General features: G+C 45.0%; 1 protein-coding gene across 2 annotated transcripts in view; it reads right to left on the bottom strand.

Annotated features, from left to right (window-relative positions):
- Positions 1-4,634: 4,634 nt before the first annotated feature.
- The window catches only part of anos1 (anosmin 1), a 34,097-nt gene continuing 22,916 nt past the window's right edge, over positions 4,635-15,815 (bottom strand). The window contains exons 5-14 of one of the 2 annotated variants that reach the window (XM_076263634.1): positions 15,407-15,591; positions 15,000-15,129; positions 12,464-12,669; positions 11,327-11,471; positions 10,928-11,071; positions 8,781-8,869; positions 7,658-7,829; positions 7,136-7,356; positions 6,439-6,580; positions 4,635-5,897 (exon numbers count right to left, since the gene is read on the bottom strand). In XM_076263634.1, coding sequence (XP_076119749.1) covers positions 5,839-5,897; positions 6,439-6,580; positions 7,136-7,356; positions 7,658-7,829; positions 8,781-8,869; positions 10,928-11,071; positions 11,327-11,471; positions 12,464-12,669; positions 15,000-15,129; positions 15,407-15,591 — 1,493 coding nt within the window. In that variant the 3' untranslated portion in view covers positions 4,635-5,838. Of the gene's footprint in view, positions 5,898-6,438; positions 6,581-7,135; positions 7,357-7,657; positions 7,830-8,780; positions 8,870-10,927; positions 11,075-11,326; positions 11,472-12,463; positions 12,670-14,999; positions 15,130-15,406; positions 15,592-15,815 lie in introns of both variants that reach the window. The other variant, XM_076263633.1, reaches the window with a different exon arrangement.

The raw sequence follows: 15,815 nt of genomic DNA on the forward strand, positions 1-15,815 counted from the left end.
AGAGTCAATTACATCTGCTGTGTGTGGATTTGAGCTGAACCCGACCCCGTGACCGCATGCTTGTCCCAGAGCCAGGTTGCTGCCCTCTGGTGCCGTCCTCCTCCTGGGAGGGGGCCCGACCTTTTGACCTGCCTCGGAGGTCCTGCTACCATCCACCACCAGCGACTTCAGAGTGGCGGAACTCCAGACCTGTTCTTTTCCTGCTGACCCCTGGCATGGCCTGTCTCAACACCAAACACCAGCAGCAGCAGCATCACAATAGACAAACACTGACACCGGCACACTGGAAGAACTGAGGAGCATTCACTGGAGTCTGCTGCAGCTGCAACAAGTGCCATCATTGAATTCACAAATAAATGTAAAAAAAATTCCACTTTCAAGCGTGCAATTCGTCTAAATCATATCCACTTCAATGTTATGCCAATAAATGTACCACAGATCACTCTGCGTTAGAGTGATGTATTAAGCTCTTTGTTGTTGATTGGACTCCTTGGCTTCATTACAGAGGTGAAATAGGGGGGTCAATAATTGTTTATTTCCTGGAAGAGCCATCGGGGAGGATTACTGCTAATCAGCGTTCAGATTTACCACGGTTAATAGTTTTAGGATATGTAATAGATTTTGAAATATCGCCTAGTCATGGAGCCCTTGTAGCGGGGCACGAGAGGATGTTTTCCTTTGGGCAAATGAGATCTAGATAATACGCTCCCAGGGGGTTGTTCTCCAGTTGCTAAGTGAGATTTGCAAGGGCCCCCGCTCTGTTTACCTTTCCGCTCTGTCCCTGAGCATCCAGGGGCCACTCCATCCTCTCCACTCCTCTCCTCTCTACGCCTTATCTGCTTTAATGTGACACACATGTCCCTGAGAGGAGGTGACGAGCCTTCATCTCAGGAGCCTGTGGATCTTAATAAACTTCACAGACAACTCATGTCAGGCTGTGTACACAATAGACAGCACCCTGCCGCCTTTACCCCGCAGCACACTGGGATGGACACAGTGGGACTTTGAGATATTGGAAGGATGACTTTTCTTCAGGCATGAGTGACTTTACTGCATAGATTTGTTATGATTTGCTTCAGCCACAGAGGACCGACAAGGACTCAAAGTTGGGTTTAATTGTCCCGATTCATTGTGGAAAGTCACAACTGTCCTCTGGCTCTGTGAAAGGCTATTTCTAGATTGCATAATTCCTCTTAATACTTTATTGCTCATACTGAAAGTTTCAAACCAAACTGTTTCTCTTCCACTTTCAAAGAATATTCTCAGCACAACACTGCTCTCTTCCTCTAGTGACAGAATGAGCGATGCTGTAAAAGTCATTAAAAGTGTTCTGCATTTGACTCAGTGCACAGCAGAGGGCTTAAATATATTTCATAGGCCTTGAATAATGCTTAAGGGAGCATAAGCACTCCTGGCTATAGCCTTGGTGAGGCCCCAATACCCTGCGGTAGAAAAGGATTTTGTACTCAGTGTGTGTGGCTTTGATAGAAAAGCTCCCGTCTCAGAAAGGAACAGTGAGGTAGACAGTGGTCTGGTGCATCTTAAGTCTTAGTCAATATAAAGAGATTACTCAAACCAAAAAGACCTGTCACTAAGTGTGTTTTGCTTTGGGCTGGTTAAGGAGATATCCTCACTGATCCTCACTAAGACTAATGGAATTAGCATCAGCCTCTTATAAAGATGGCTCTGGAAAAGATCTGCTATTTAATCAGTACTGGATAATTTAGACATAACTTAGTCTTAGTTGAACTGAAAGGAAAAATAATGACATACACTGTTAACAATCTCACTGAAAGGACATTAATCACACATTAAAATTCAAAGAGGGGTGAATAAGTATCTAATAAAAAAGACTGGATTGCAGTCGATGTGTTTATGTGGGTCTATGTGTCTGTGTGTAGTGTACCTCCTCATGGTGTGGTGAGCATAAGCACTCTGGACTTCATTAGACTTGGAGTGAACATCCTCCCGGTCTGACAGTCTTTCATCTGTGGCCCGCCTGCTCCCACTCACCGGATTGTAACCAGAAACACACCGGACCCCTGGGCAAGGTCAGGGGAGTCCTGGCCAGCACAAAGCATCTAATGAAGAAAGGGAAAAAAGTTTTATCAATTGCACAGGATATTGTTGCCGTTTGTACCTTGAGAGCCCCAATCCACCCAAGGACCATGACTGTGAAAGATTTTCCTTTGTGACATTCCATACACACATCTAGTCCATGGGCTTAAAAATGGAAAAGAAGAAATATGAAGAAAAATTACTTAAATTGAATAAACCACACAAGAGGAGAAATTACACAAGAGGAGAAATGTCCTCTTTCACACAGTGAACTTCACTGTATACTGTTCTTTTTGGCATCTAAAACTGCCACTAATTACCAAAGAACATAAACATTTGTAGGAGTATGTATGGAAACCCTCTGGTGCTCTTGTGTGCCACCCTGGGACATGGGGAGGGGTTGTGCGGGCGGTTAAGAGCGGCTAAGGGCAGTGATGGCGTGAGAGCTTTGATGAACAGTAAATATGGCATTGCTAATCTGCAGAACGGGTGCTGCTGGGTTGGAACAAAATCTGTCCGAGACAGGGCTGGGCTTTGTTGGTCTATTCAAAAGAGACAAAAAGGTTAGTGTTTCATCACTCTCTACTCAAATAAAAGACACAGGTCAACAGGCAAGAAGAGTAAATATTTGAGTGAGCGCAGTTATTCATCTGCACGCGGCGAGCAATCCTGTTTACATGGCATTTACGTTTGCATTTCTCCTCCGCAATCCTGCACTATCCGATATGTGCGTGTATTTCATTGTTGAAGCTTTGCTCCTTTTGTCCCCGCCAAAACGTTGCACCCACAGCTGCATTTTGGGCGGCTTCAAAGGAGAGTTGAAGCCTTTGTTTTGATGTCTTCACACTTGAGGGCAATGGTATTTGCTGTTTGTAGGGGCTGGGGCTGGGGCTGAGAGAGGCTGCAGAGGGGGAGGAGGGATGGACTTGGCTGGGAGGAGAGGAGGCCTTGGCTCAGCCACGAACAGGGTAGCAGTGCAGACAAGAGGATTACCTTGCATGGACAGAGAGGAACTAATCTCTTGCGACATAATAGAACTGTACATAAACATGCTGAATAGCAAAGTGTTCAAGGACTGACAAGATGGGTAAAGTGTGAAAACAAGTTCTCAGAACAATTTGCTGCAGAGTCTATTGGCATCAAGGCCAGACCTTGACCACTTGGTAATGTGGTTGTCTCAAATGCTCTACCCTGAACTGACTTGCCATTGAAGGGTTTCTTAATACCAAGGAATGTAAAGGAACATTCTGAACAAACACACAACTGAGCCTGAGAAACTCAGTCCAGATAAAAAAAGAAGGCAAGCTGGGCAAAACCATGTGTTTCTGTGGGAGAGTGCTTATATCTCCTCTCTGCCAGAGAAGCCTTTGGCAAGGTCTGGATCCAGATTGAGTTCTTGTTGCAGGAATTTAAAGATGAAGGACTTCCATAATAACACAGTTTTCCTATAGGCACTCTCCCAGGCACAGGCCATGATAAAGTGCACATACCGTGGATATGGGCAAACATGCACACAGGATTCGGTTGAGACACATTCAAGATAACGTTACAGTATGAACCAACAATGGAAATATGTGTGTGTATGCAGTAGTGACAGGTAGGTTAATAAATGAGATGGATGAAACATTCTGTGTCTGCACTATTTTCCTACAAACACATACTGTCAAATAGATTATTGTACACAGAATCAATCATTCCACAGCTAAAGAAATAAGTCTGACGTTTGCCATTACAAATATGAATACACAGAAACCACTCCCAAAGCAATGCTTGGAAAAATAATTGCATTTCAACATGGGCAAAATGAGTAGTTATTGGCTATATATTTTATGAATCTTATTCATTTTCAAGCAGTTCCGTTCACATACTGCTCAGTAGCCTATGTTTCTCAAAAGAAAAAATGGAAAATGTTAAAAGTAGATGGTTAAAAGACACAACATGTAGCTTAAAGACCTACACCTGCAAACATTTCAGCCTTGTACAAAACAAAACTGGGTGATGGATTTGCAATCGAGATCAGTCCAAGAGATGGTAGCGATGTTCTTTTCCATGAGCAACACCCTGGTTTAATCACAATAGCATCATGGCAAAGCAGCCAAGAGTGTAGCAGAATTGCCCTCATCTGACATCACAGTCCACTTCCAAACAGTACTGAGCATGTATGCCATGCAATAACATATCATCCACACGACATGATAAACACATGCTTCATATTTCAGATAAGCTACTTCAAGCAGTGTTTGACAGTTCGTTTTTCACATTTAGAAAGCCTTTCTTTCTATCACTCCACCATGGTGTAAAAACAAACAATGACATGATGATCATATTTAATGAGTCAGCCTCTGGAACGCCGTGCTCCCCTCAAACTGAATAACCTTTTTATTTTGGGCGCTTGAGTGGATGTTTCATGCTTAATAAAATAGCGAGAGATGTGCAAATATGCTGAGTTGCACTTTGGCGTTAAATAAGCAGCAGCATGTGCCAAAAAGCAAAATGTTTAGAGAAAACTTTAAATGCTGACATTAAGGCCTTTCCGTGGTAGAACATGTAAACACAAGAGTCTCAGTGTTTGCCAATGGAGTTTGAGGATTATTTTATTACTTAACAGTATGTACAGGGTCTACCATGGAAAAATAACGTAACATAAGACTATATTTACAATTTGATTTTTTACAAAATGTCTTTACAGAGTTATTGGTTCAGAAAAGGTCTAGACAAGAGCACAGAAACACACACATACACACAAATCAAACTTTTCAATACACACACATAAATAAATATAGACATTCACTGACTGTTTCACAACAAATATTTCTACAGCCAAGAACATATACAGTTTCATCATGTCCACACAAAAAGTTATAATTTCATTAATAATACAATACATATTACTCCCCAAATAATTATCTGTTAATCTGTTAATGGAATATTGCTAACATATTCATATGAGGTGACACAGATGTATTCTCATGCCTACTGAACAAGAAGGTCTCTCATGCAAAACCAATATGAGCATTCAGTTTGAAGCTAGTTACACATTTACAGCTTAAAATGAGATGGACTTCTACATGCAACATCAACCTAAATGTATTATCCTCAGGTCAACTACACAGTTTTTTTTTTTTAAATGTGATATCCTCAGGTCCACTACACAGCTCTTTAGCTACATGACTCATATATTCTGTGTGCCTAGGCGGCAGACTTGGTGCTGTACCACAAAATAAATAGGTGGAGTCTGTCTTTCACTGCTTCAAAGCTTGATTCTATTCAACACTCACATGGTACTCATTCCATTGCTCTCAAGTGTCTTTGATGTCAAATTTATGCAAAGTTTATGTGAAAAAGTATGGATATTTCCCCTGATATACTCATGAGTTTTGTGGCAAAAGAAACAGAAAAGTGTATAATCATTTTGATGATGAACAACCGGAGAGATCGCAGAGCACATTTGTCTGTGCTGTCCATGAAGATGACAGAATCGCACAGCACATGAGCACAAGAGGGAGGCCAGGGGAAGTAAATGAACTAAATGAAATCTTCCTCCCATGTGTGTGTTGTTTTTTCCTGAAAGCTCTGAGCTACTCCACTGAATGAGAGGCATCGGCCGTGGTGCAGGCAGACTCCCAGGCCATGGAGGGCTGGCTGTGGGGTGTGGGGTGGGGACTCATGGCCTCTCCCCTGATGGTTGGTTGGGGCGGTCGGTGTGCTGCAGTCGGCCTGTGGATGAGAGGCTGAGGGTGCCGGAGCTGGTTTGGCGGAGTGGGTCTGGTCAGCCGCTCCTCAGTGTTTCTCTGCCGCTGGTTTCTGGTGGTGTTGGTGGTGCTGCCTGAGCCGAGGCCCTGTGTGGAATGCCATTGGGGAACAACATGAGCTCTTACTCATTCTGCTTCAATCTGCCAACCATATGGCTATGCCCAACACACAGCACTGCTCTTAAGACTGTTGTCTCCAGATGCTTCATGCCCATTAAATATGTGGCCACTTCACAGTTATGCATGCCCTGTCTTTAACATTTGGGCAGTTTTGTGGTGACAGTGGTATTCAGAAGCACATACTGAATAACTACTATTTCTAAACCACTTGTTTTGGTAGCAATTTCCAGCAGAGTGTGTAACTCTTTTTTTGTATCCTCACTTCCAATATACAAACTTCAATCCCCACAACAATCTCAACAATACACACAGGGCAGATATGGAAAAAAAATGTGCACAATAAAAGCACATAGCAGTGTTACCAACAGTTTTTGAAGCCTTTACTAAACTCCCTGAACAGAATGTTTCCTTTTAATGTACTAAATCAATTTAAACCTTTACATTTCCACCAGGTTTGAAAAGTGGCCACAAAAGCAATGGAAAAGTAGTGAAGAGAGCTGGTGCTTACGATGCTGAAGGACTGGAGACACACTGGGCGTCTGAAAAGTCTTCATTGTAGCGGGGCCCTCCCCTTCTGATGTTATAACCTGCACCTCCAACCGGTAGTATGTCGCTGGCCTGAGGTTAGCCACTACCAACAGATTATGATCCTGAGAGAGAGAGAGAGAGAGAGAGAGAGAGAGAGAGAGAGAGAGAGAGAGAGAAAAGAGATAAAGAGAAGATCTGTAAATCAAAGGCACTTTGGGCGCACGTTCATAACAAATAGTAAATAAAGACTTTGTCATCTCTGCCCCCCTCTTTAGCGGCCCTCTTTGGTGTGATAGATGGTGTATGGGACATGTATTTATAGAGGGCCTCATCTTGCTGGGTGGTGCCGACAGGCCGCGTGTGTTGTTGATGGGGGACGTTATGTAAACGTGTGGGTTTCTCAGCCTCCTCAGCTCCTGGCAGATGAAAGCGTTTGTGCCAGTCGGCAGATGAAAAGAGGAGACGGGAAGCAACACCATCCTCACCCTCTGGGATCTCACACCGCTTCTGTCTGCACAACTATTCATATCCACCCAGAGAGGCCCTGACTGACAGCTCACAGCAGCACTCCAGATCTCATCCGCGCTCCCTCTTTGTCGCCTCAAAAGGGCCTTGTAGACATAATATCCCAAACCACATGAGAGCAGGTGACCCTGCGGGTCTGGAGACAGGCATACCGGGGGGAGGATCTGGGACTGCGAGATGATGCTGTTGGGAAGGCTGTTCTGCCGACTCTCTGTGGTCACCTCGGCCCACGTGACCTGGAAGCCCGTGATGCGCTGGTGTGGCTGCGGTCGAGACACTCTCCAGAAGAAGTTCCCTGTGATGTTCCCCTCGTGGATAGAGAAGGCTGCGGTCAGGTTCTCTGGTTTGGCCAGAACTTTGGGATGCCCTGAAACTGAGAAATGTAATGTAAATGTTTACATCAAGTTCATTACGTGTCAATTTTGAAACCCAATTGGCAATGGTAACATGTGGTATATTCAGAATGACTCACTACTAGAAGCAGTTCTAAAATTCTACATCTCAGTACTCAGAGTACTCAGAGGAACTAACAGTTGAAAGCTGAAATGGAACTACTGACAAAGGGTATTATTTAGCCATGCTATTTTATTTATGGGGAAATGTTATGATTTTTTGCATCAAGGCCTAAGGTCGGATACTGATGAGATATCATTGCATTGTGTATTGGGAGTTACCTGGTTCTCCAGGGCAGTGGATGGGCTTGAGGCTCTTGCTCCTGATTGTAGCACAAGATGGGGTGAGGAACGTAACGCTCTCATCCTTGGAACGTCTCTTTGACTTCATCATGTGGACAGTAACTTTGTACTTGCAGGAGAACAGCAAGCTAGGGAGGTTGATGTAGTTATCCTGAGCCAAAAAAGAAACATTTGTCAGCCCTGATGACTCTCACAGACTCTCTCACAGGTCAAGTCCAAAGAAGTCCAGGAAATAATGAAATAAATGCTGTGAAAGAACAGGCAGCCCTGCCATGCTCTGTAACTGTCACTCACATTAAAGCTAGAACAGCTAGAGATCAGTGACATTCATTTCACTAGTTTATTGAAAACTTTTCTTTGAATGAAAAGTGACAGCAGATACTGGTTCCTAATTCTTAATAGAATTACTTTCACTTCATATAATGATATACAATATAATTATATATGTTTTTAATTCAAGATCTAAACTATTTGAGTTATTTGTGGCACAAATGTTTTAACCAGGGACTGTGGAGCCAGAATCATGGTGGAAGGGGGCATGTACTACTGTGATATGGAGCAGACCCCAATGAATTCAAGCAAGGCACGGCATTCATACAGAGTGTAGGGGACAGGCCCACATTTGGATCTCTTTCCAGGCATCTATAGAGAAAGGATGTGCATTTCCTAGCAACCAGAGCAGAGGTCTCTAAAGAATGTGTTGATCACCAGGCCACTGCCATTCTCCATCAGACTGAGCCCAAACAGGCCCCCAGCCCAAGCCCCAGCCCCGACGCAAGGGCATGCAGGGGGGGTTGGGATGGGGGTTCAGGGAGGGTTTAATCCTGGTTCCCAGAAACATTGTTTTAGTGAATGGGTTTTATTAGCCAACACACCACATGTTCCACCACATGAACCAAGTCATTATTAAAAACAACATTCACTTGTTTCGCCCTCTTCAGGGAACTGTTAAAGCGATAGACATTTTGTTTTTGAAAAATACATGCATTTGCACCGTGGCAAGGTATCGATTGTAGAGTAATCAAGTTAGACAAGAGGGTGTCTGATTGTGAACAGCCCCCTACGCTCAGTGACTCCAAGGCCATATAAATGAAAAACATACCTGGGTGACAGACTTCTCTGGTCCCTTGGTTTCATTGTAGCTGCAGAACTCAGGTGCCCATTGTACATGGTAGCGACTCACAAGTGGGTCTAAAGCCAATAGAACAGATAGAATCATTGGGTGAGTGCCACAGGGTCCCAAGGAAAAACAAAATCCCATTACAAAAGTTGCTGAGTAGAGTCATCCTGCATCCACACACAACTCCTCTATAAAAGCCAACCCAATGCTTCTAGATCATGGCGATGTTGCTGTGTGGCAGATTCGGTTCACTGCAACTCTTTTTCAAGAGCTCTGCTCTTGTAATCTCTCTTGCTATAAATTTATCTGCCTCACATGGATAATTCATTTCGGTGGCAAGATAACAATTTGATTTCTGGAAAAATACTGTCAATGAACAGGCAGTTCACCAAGGACACTCTTTATAAACAGACCATATAATGAAAAGAATTTAGTCGGAGCATACAGTATCAACATAGATATCTACTAGCACACCCCTCCCCCCCTCCAAATATTTCCCATTAAACGTCGCAGCAGGACATGGCCTCACTTGACTCAACTCCCCTCGTGTTGGTTATTATTAAACAGTAGTGCTTCAGTGGGGATAATCAGGGTGTTTATACTCGCAATGCCCAATGTTATTTGCAGAGTTTATTATTCATCAAGCTGTGCTGTTTAGATGTGAAATTATACTTCTCAAAATAATAATTGAGCTACGCTGTGTTAGCCCTTGGCAGGGGCCTAGATTGCGGTCGCGAGATAAAAGGGCTCCTTTGAAGACTTAGACATGGATCTGGTGCACAGTGGCTCAGAGCATTTTGGAAGCAGAAAAGAGGAATCACAGGCGAGTAGGAAGCGGGAAGAAGGCAAAACTAAACAAGACATGTAAAGCATGGCTGACAGGGAAGGGAAGTGGTATGTAAAGCAAAGGAAGGAACATGGCTATGGCACGCAGAGTGTGGCGTGAACACAGGTTCCTGTCCAAAAGGGCCTCGCCGATGATGGCTGATGATTTAATGCGGGTGAGTCTCAGCTGCATGGCTTTGTCCCTGTCCAATTCCACTCTCCTGCTCTAGGCCTGGTAGATATTTCTGGGAGCAGCACAGGCAGCAGGAAAGAGAGAGAGGCTGAGCGGAGAGAGAAAGAGAGAGAGAGAAAGAGAGAGAGAGAGAGGCTGAGCGGAGAGGTGCCACAGGGATGAGTGAGTGCTGTAATCAGCACTAAATGAACCTGCTCCTCAGGCCGCAGCCGCAGGAGCTGATGAGAAACTCGATCCCATGTGTGGAGGGATTAGCTGGCCAGCACGGCGCAGCTGCCTGCTCCAGCCACTCAAGGAGCCTGGGCTGCCCATTCACCTCCACCACGCTCGCGCCCACTTCCACCTCCACCACTACCAGCACCACCAGGAAACAGACCAGCGCTCGTAAATTTGGAGCTCTTTTGGGGCTGAAAATGTGCCCGTGCCGAGTCACAACCACTCAGGGCCAAGAGCCGTGTCCAGCTCTGCTAACAGTTCCAGACGAGGAAGAATTTCCCTCATTAGGATTCTGCATAAGGCCACTCCATCACGAAAACCAGGCTCCCCATGGCCTGTGCATTCTTGACTCTGTTATGTGGAGCTTGGCTTGGGTGATGACATATATTAGTAACATAACATAGACCACTGAATGGGACCTGACAAGCTGTCCTTGGAGTATGCCTTTCAAGGTTTCAGTATTTCCACTCTGGTCCTAATAGAAAGATGGGGCATATGTGCAGCTATAGAGGGGATTTCTCCATTTAACCCTTTTGTGTTCCCCTCTGGTGTTTCTTGGGCGTGACGTCAAGTCTTGTAAAACAAAATGGACTGTTTCAACACACGAGCATGGGACTGCTTTGGGGAGGATAATCTATTAAACTCAGCTTTCAATCCACTCTGAAGGCCAGGTCCACCCCAATAAGTGTTTATTGTTGGATTGCCCATGCAAACCCTGGTTCTGCATGAACACATTTACACTTCTAATTAACTTGCCACAAGTAGCCATTGTTTCCTCTATGCCATTCAATGAATCGGAGCTGCAGGCGCTAATATCACAAATTCCCTGTAAAACAGCTAGAGTGACTTGGGCTGGCAGCAGAACTGAGAAGGGGGAGCTGTCGATCTGCCGTACCTCCTCTCTTCTTCCAGTAAATGCGGACTTGTAGCTGGCCATCCTGGTAGAAGGGCGTTCCCACCTCCAGAGCGCCTGCTGGGCGTTTGCCTGGTACCGAGCTGACAGCAGGACCATCTTCTTTCTTTGTCTTGGACAGCGACTCTGCTAAGGACGATTTGCAAAATAGATCTATTTATTCAAGTGTCTGAGTGTCTGATGCTTTGGAAATTGACCAGCAAAGATCAATAAACCACAGATGTGGTTGTTATAGTGGTTAATTGAAATATGTGAAGTATTTGGGAATCTCTGTGATATTACAACTTGAGATGGGCCGTAACATTGCACAGTATTGTTGCTTCAAATCGTGTATTCTGACATGTCTCACCACTGAGAAATAGCGCGGTTGTCAGTGCTTACTTGAGTCATCGTAGAGCGCTGTGCTGAAGTGAAGGGAGGCTTTGGGACTCTTGAGGCGCACCTGTCCCCAGTACGTCACGGCCTGGAGCTCCACTGTATAGCTGCTGTTGGCCTGCAGACCCTCGAGCTCCACAGAGGTTCTGGCCTAAGATGGACAGAGCACAGACAGAGCATTGATCACGGAGCCAGACTGTGGCTAGTCAGTGTCACCCAACCCAATTGACTCTGGAACCGGAGCCGGGCCTATGGGAAACCCGAGTTATGAGAAGCATATGTTGGGTGTGTGGACTGACATGGTGAGAATTACCACTCTGAGGTCTGTTTCTTTAGAACCTGTGGGAAAGACTGTGTTATCAACCCCCTGAGCGCTTAGCTACCTAATGTTTTGGTTTTGGCATTCCTTAAACAGCATGCATTTGATTGCCTTTCATTATTGACAGTGCTTGTTTTGGCATTCCAGTACCAGCAGGTCGCTCTCCAAGCACTGAGGTGCCGAAGTGAAAACCACTGGTACACGTGTCAAATGAGTATCTCATGTTGCTGTGCCCATAGGCTTCAGTGGCACATCTGAAACTTGTTACAACACTAATTTCAACTGGAATGTGAGAGGGCTTTTGTGACACCTAGATCACGAAATGCAGTGTGGAACAATGTCAAAGATGAAAAGTTTGATGAATGCTGATGAATTTAAAAATTAGAAATGAATATAAATGTAATCCAATTGTTTTCTCTCCACATGGCTTGAATAGTCCCAACTGAAAACCAATGAGAAAAAGGGGGAAATGGCTTTTCCAAAGTACCCCTTGCAGGATACCTTGTTGTAAATAAGGCACAAACATTATGTTCTATTCCCCTTAAAAGATTAACCATCCATGTAAAAAGAGTTTAATTTGTTGAAGACGGCAATAAAACAATAATGGGACCTTGTGTTTATGCATAAACAATGGGCTTAAACAGTTTACGCAATCACAGTGATTGCCATTTGCTGTGTATCATTTCCATTGTGGGACTGTTTCTTATTTACAGCTTTGCGGGTTGCACACTCGAGTCTAGATGTTAGCACTCAGCCGTCCCGCCCAGGCACTGGGGTGTGAACCATCCAGCACCACATTAGTGAGACAGAGAGGGCAGATTTACCCCGTTGGTGGTCTTTCTCCTCTTCTTCTTGGACGGCACCACAGACTTGCCAGCAACAGTCCAGCTCCAGTAGACTTTGAAGTGGTGCACAGGGATATCTGGCTCCTCAGGAAGAGTCCAGTTGAGACAAGCCGTCACCGAGCCGTCAGCGCCGACTGTCACGTTGGTGACCTTCAGGCTGGACGGTCTGGGTGGAGCGGAGGGGTCTGTGGAAAACATCACCGCATTGTGAGTGGGCCTTTCAGCAGCTAAGGAGGTCCATTCTTGGAAAAATCCAGAACAGTGATTTATTGCAACCTTTGACTCAATTACACAAGTTTCTGATTCTTTTTTTCTCCCTCCTCAGAATGATTTTTTCCCTCCAAAAGAACACAATCTTTCCACTTAGCTCATTTACTAGTCTAATCTGTAAACTCTTAAGGTGTCATCACAATTTTAAGTTGTTTATTAGATGGTGGTACTTTTAGTTTCAGGCTTGTCAGTGTAACAAAATGTGTGCTCTATGAATTATGTGGGTCATGTTTCTAAGTCATACTAATGACACCATAATGGCAGTATAATGCCTTTTTCCACAGACAACTCTGATGTAACATCTCGTCTGTTACTATAGCGATGGCAAGAGCACTATTGCGGACCCTCAGGCGCATGTCTGTAAATGCAGCTTTATGTTTGCTCTGCCTCTCAACATTACTGTACCTGACTGCTGAGCACATGGCCTGTATAAACAGGCTGTTAGGCCTCATATGTGGACAGGCCTTCTGACAGATGGACTGAGCCGTGAATTGCTGCCGGCTGCCGTGAGTAGCGTGTGTCTGACCGATGATGTCAGAGTAGTTGAGCCATTGAGGGCCAAATCGTAGACCAGGGGGAATTGGGTTTTAATGAGAAAATGACATGGACTGTAAGGCAGGCGGCTCCTCTTACCAAGCCTGCTCCCACCTGAAACACATTTGGGCTACTCGCGGAGAGCAATTGGATGCATCACGGAGAGCTAGCTAATGCTATCCATGCAAGATAAATAAGCAACCAATGTCACAGCAAATTGCCGCTGCAAATTATACAAGTAAGAAATTGGAATCAGATGATACACTTGTGTGCGTTTCATAAAAACACAACACCTTGACATGCTCATCAGTTCCGCTGACCTCATCACGCCAAGAACACCAAACACAATCAATCAACACTACTGAACCCCCAACTCACGCAAGACGTTTTTACATCCTCGGCCGGGTGAGTTTCTAAAAACTTACTGGAATCGTGCACAGCTAATCATCTCATGCCAACAGGAAGTCAGTAGACAGACCAGAGCCTCCCAGTGTGGGTGTGTGCAGCAGGAGACATCGAAAACTGTTCACAGTTCCACACCAGAGATCTGATGATTCATGACACTACAGAGAGCAAATGCATTAGCTGCTTTCTAATTGCCCTCAGGCCATGGATGTGTTGCTTCTTTGCCATTAAGTAAAATATGCCTAAATAGGCCAGAGAATAGAGGAGTATAATGCTGGCAATTGGAAATGATTCAAACTAAACCAGCTTCCAAACAAATTCATTTTTTTTCTGCACACTAAATTGTAAAACTAAAATGTCCAAAAAAAACCAAATATATATATATATTGCTGAAATTAAAATAAATTCTGCCAGTATGTCACACTTTGCAGATACAAAAGTCCACATTCAGACACGTCATCACGTTTATAAAGCATCAGTATGCATCTATGCCAGCAAAAAATCATTTTGAGTTTTTAACAAAAAAAAACACATCTGGGTTTCTGCTAGAAAGCTCCTCAATGTCATTGGGCATTTAAGACTCTGTGCTAAAGTCTGGCTTTGGTCTCCCTGCCATCAGCGGCTACTAATCTGGGGCCAGATCTGAAGCAGGCTTGCTTACCTCATTCATCTTGGCACCGAGGCAGCCCTTACATGTATCTGAGACCTGCAATATCCCTACTAATTCAAAGATATTACACTTTATATGGCAGTAAAGAGGGGAACCCCCTCAGTGGAGGCAGATGAAGCGCTAGCTGCCACAGTGAATGGGCACGCTCTGCGCTCGTCACATCATCACAGCGCCTGGGCACTGACAGCCATCACAGTGAATTACAACCCCGGCTCACGGCTCTGCTCTGCTCATTGCGCGGTTCTGAATTGGGAGAGAAACAACGCCGTAAAAGCCAAGAAGTTTAAAGAGGCTTATGCAGTGAAAAGTGTCAATAGTGTACAAGTGTGAGTTGATGGGCTGAGGATGGCAACGCTGGGCTTTGTCACACTTCGCACTAACATCAGTGGGTTAAAAACTGATTTACCACCTATGGACATGCGAACATCAACAGTTGACACACAGGGAACTATGCGTCAGGGTGCACTTCAACACTCTTGCTAAACTTGGGCACTGAAGGGGGGGACTTGCTGTAAAATCCCTATGCAAAGGTTCCACCTGTTCCCTGGTCTTAACACCAGAGCTGAGCGGGATTAGGTGTCAGGGCCAGAGCCGTAGGAACTGGCCATCAAAGTGCGGCCACCCAGGCGGACTGACCTCTGGAGGAGCGGAAATGCTTGCTGGGGGCGGTGAAGCCGCGGGTGCCATGGACGTTGACGGCGGCCACTCGGAACTGGTACCATCTGCTGGCCCTGATGTCGGCCAGTTGGACACGCTCCTCTGTAGTCTGGGGGACAGATGGAGGGAGGGCAAAGGCACACGGAGGTCAGGGGTCACGGACAGAGTCACAGGTCACATGTTTACTGCTACATCTCTCCGCTCTGACTCACTATGCTTCTCCTCAAAATCGCACAAAATCTGCACCTGTCATTTCATTAACACATATCTAAATATTTGAATAATAAAAATATATACAACAAACTTGCCAGCATCACAGAAAGGTCAAATAGGCATTTAAAAGAAGAGATGTTTGAAGCAACAATATCTACTGGATGCATGCCTACCTGTGCAACAGTCTCCCATTCCGTGGCGTCATCTTCACTGGGGTGAATCCCATAATTCCATCTCCTCTGGACCACGTAGAGGACAGGTTCCACAGAGATGTTAAATTTGGAGGACCAGCGGATGTCCAGTTGGCCCGCGGGGAGCTCTGAAAACACCAGCTCCTTCCTGGGTTTGAGGGGCACTCCTGGAAGAGAGGACATACATTTCACCCATTTCACTCTAAACTTGTGGCGCTCTGTTGGACTTCTCTGGACTGAGGGCAAAATAAACACATAAAACTCCATCCGTTCTAATCACAGCCATCGCACTGAGCGCGCGCTCAACCTCAGGGAAGGAACACATGTTTTGACAAATGCTTTCTATGGAGGATGTGAGTACATCTGGATTAGACAAGTGCTATCTGGGGTA

Source organism: Alosa pseudoharengus, unplaced genomic scaffold (assembly GCF_046254945.1).
Source record: "Alosa pseudoharengus isolate Yale_2024_CS ecotype anadromous, Long Island Sound unplaced genomic scaffold, YU_APseudo_1.1 YU_APseudo_1.1_scf_3, whole genome shotgun sequence".
NCBI classification, from domain to species: domain Eukaryota; kingdom Metazoa; phylum Chordata; class Actinopteri; order Clupeiformes; family Clupeidae; genus Alosa; species Alosa pseudoharengus.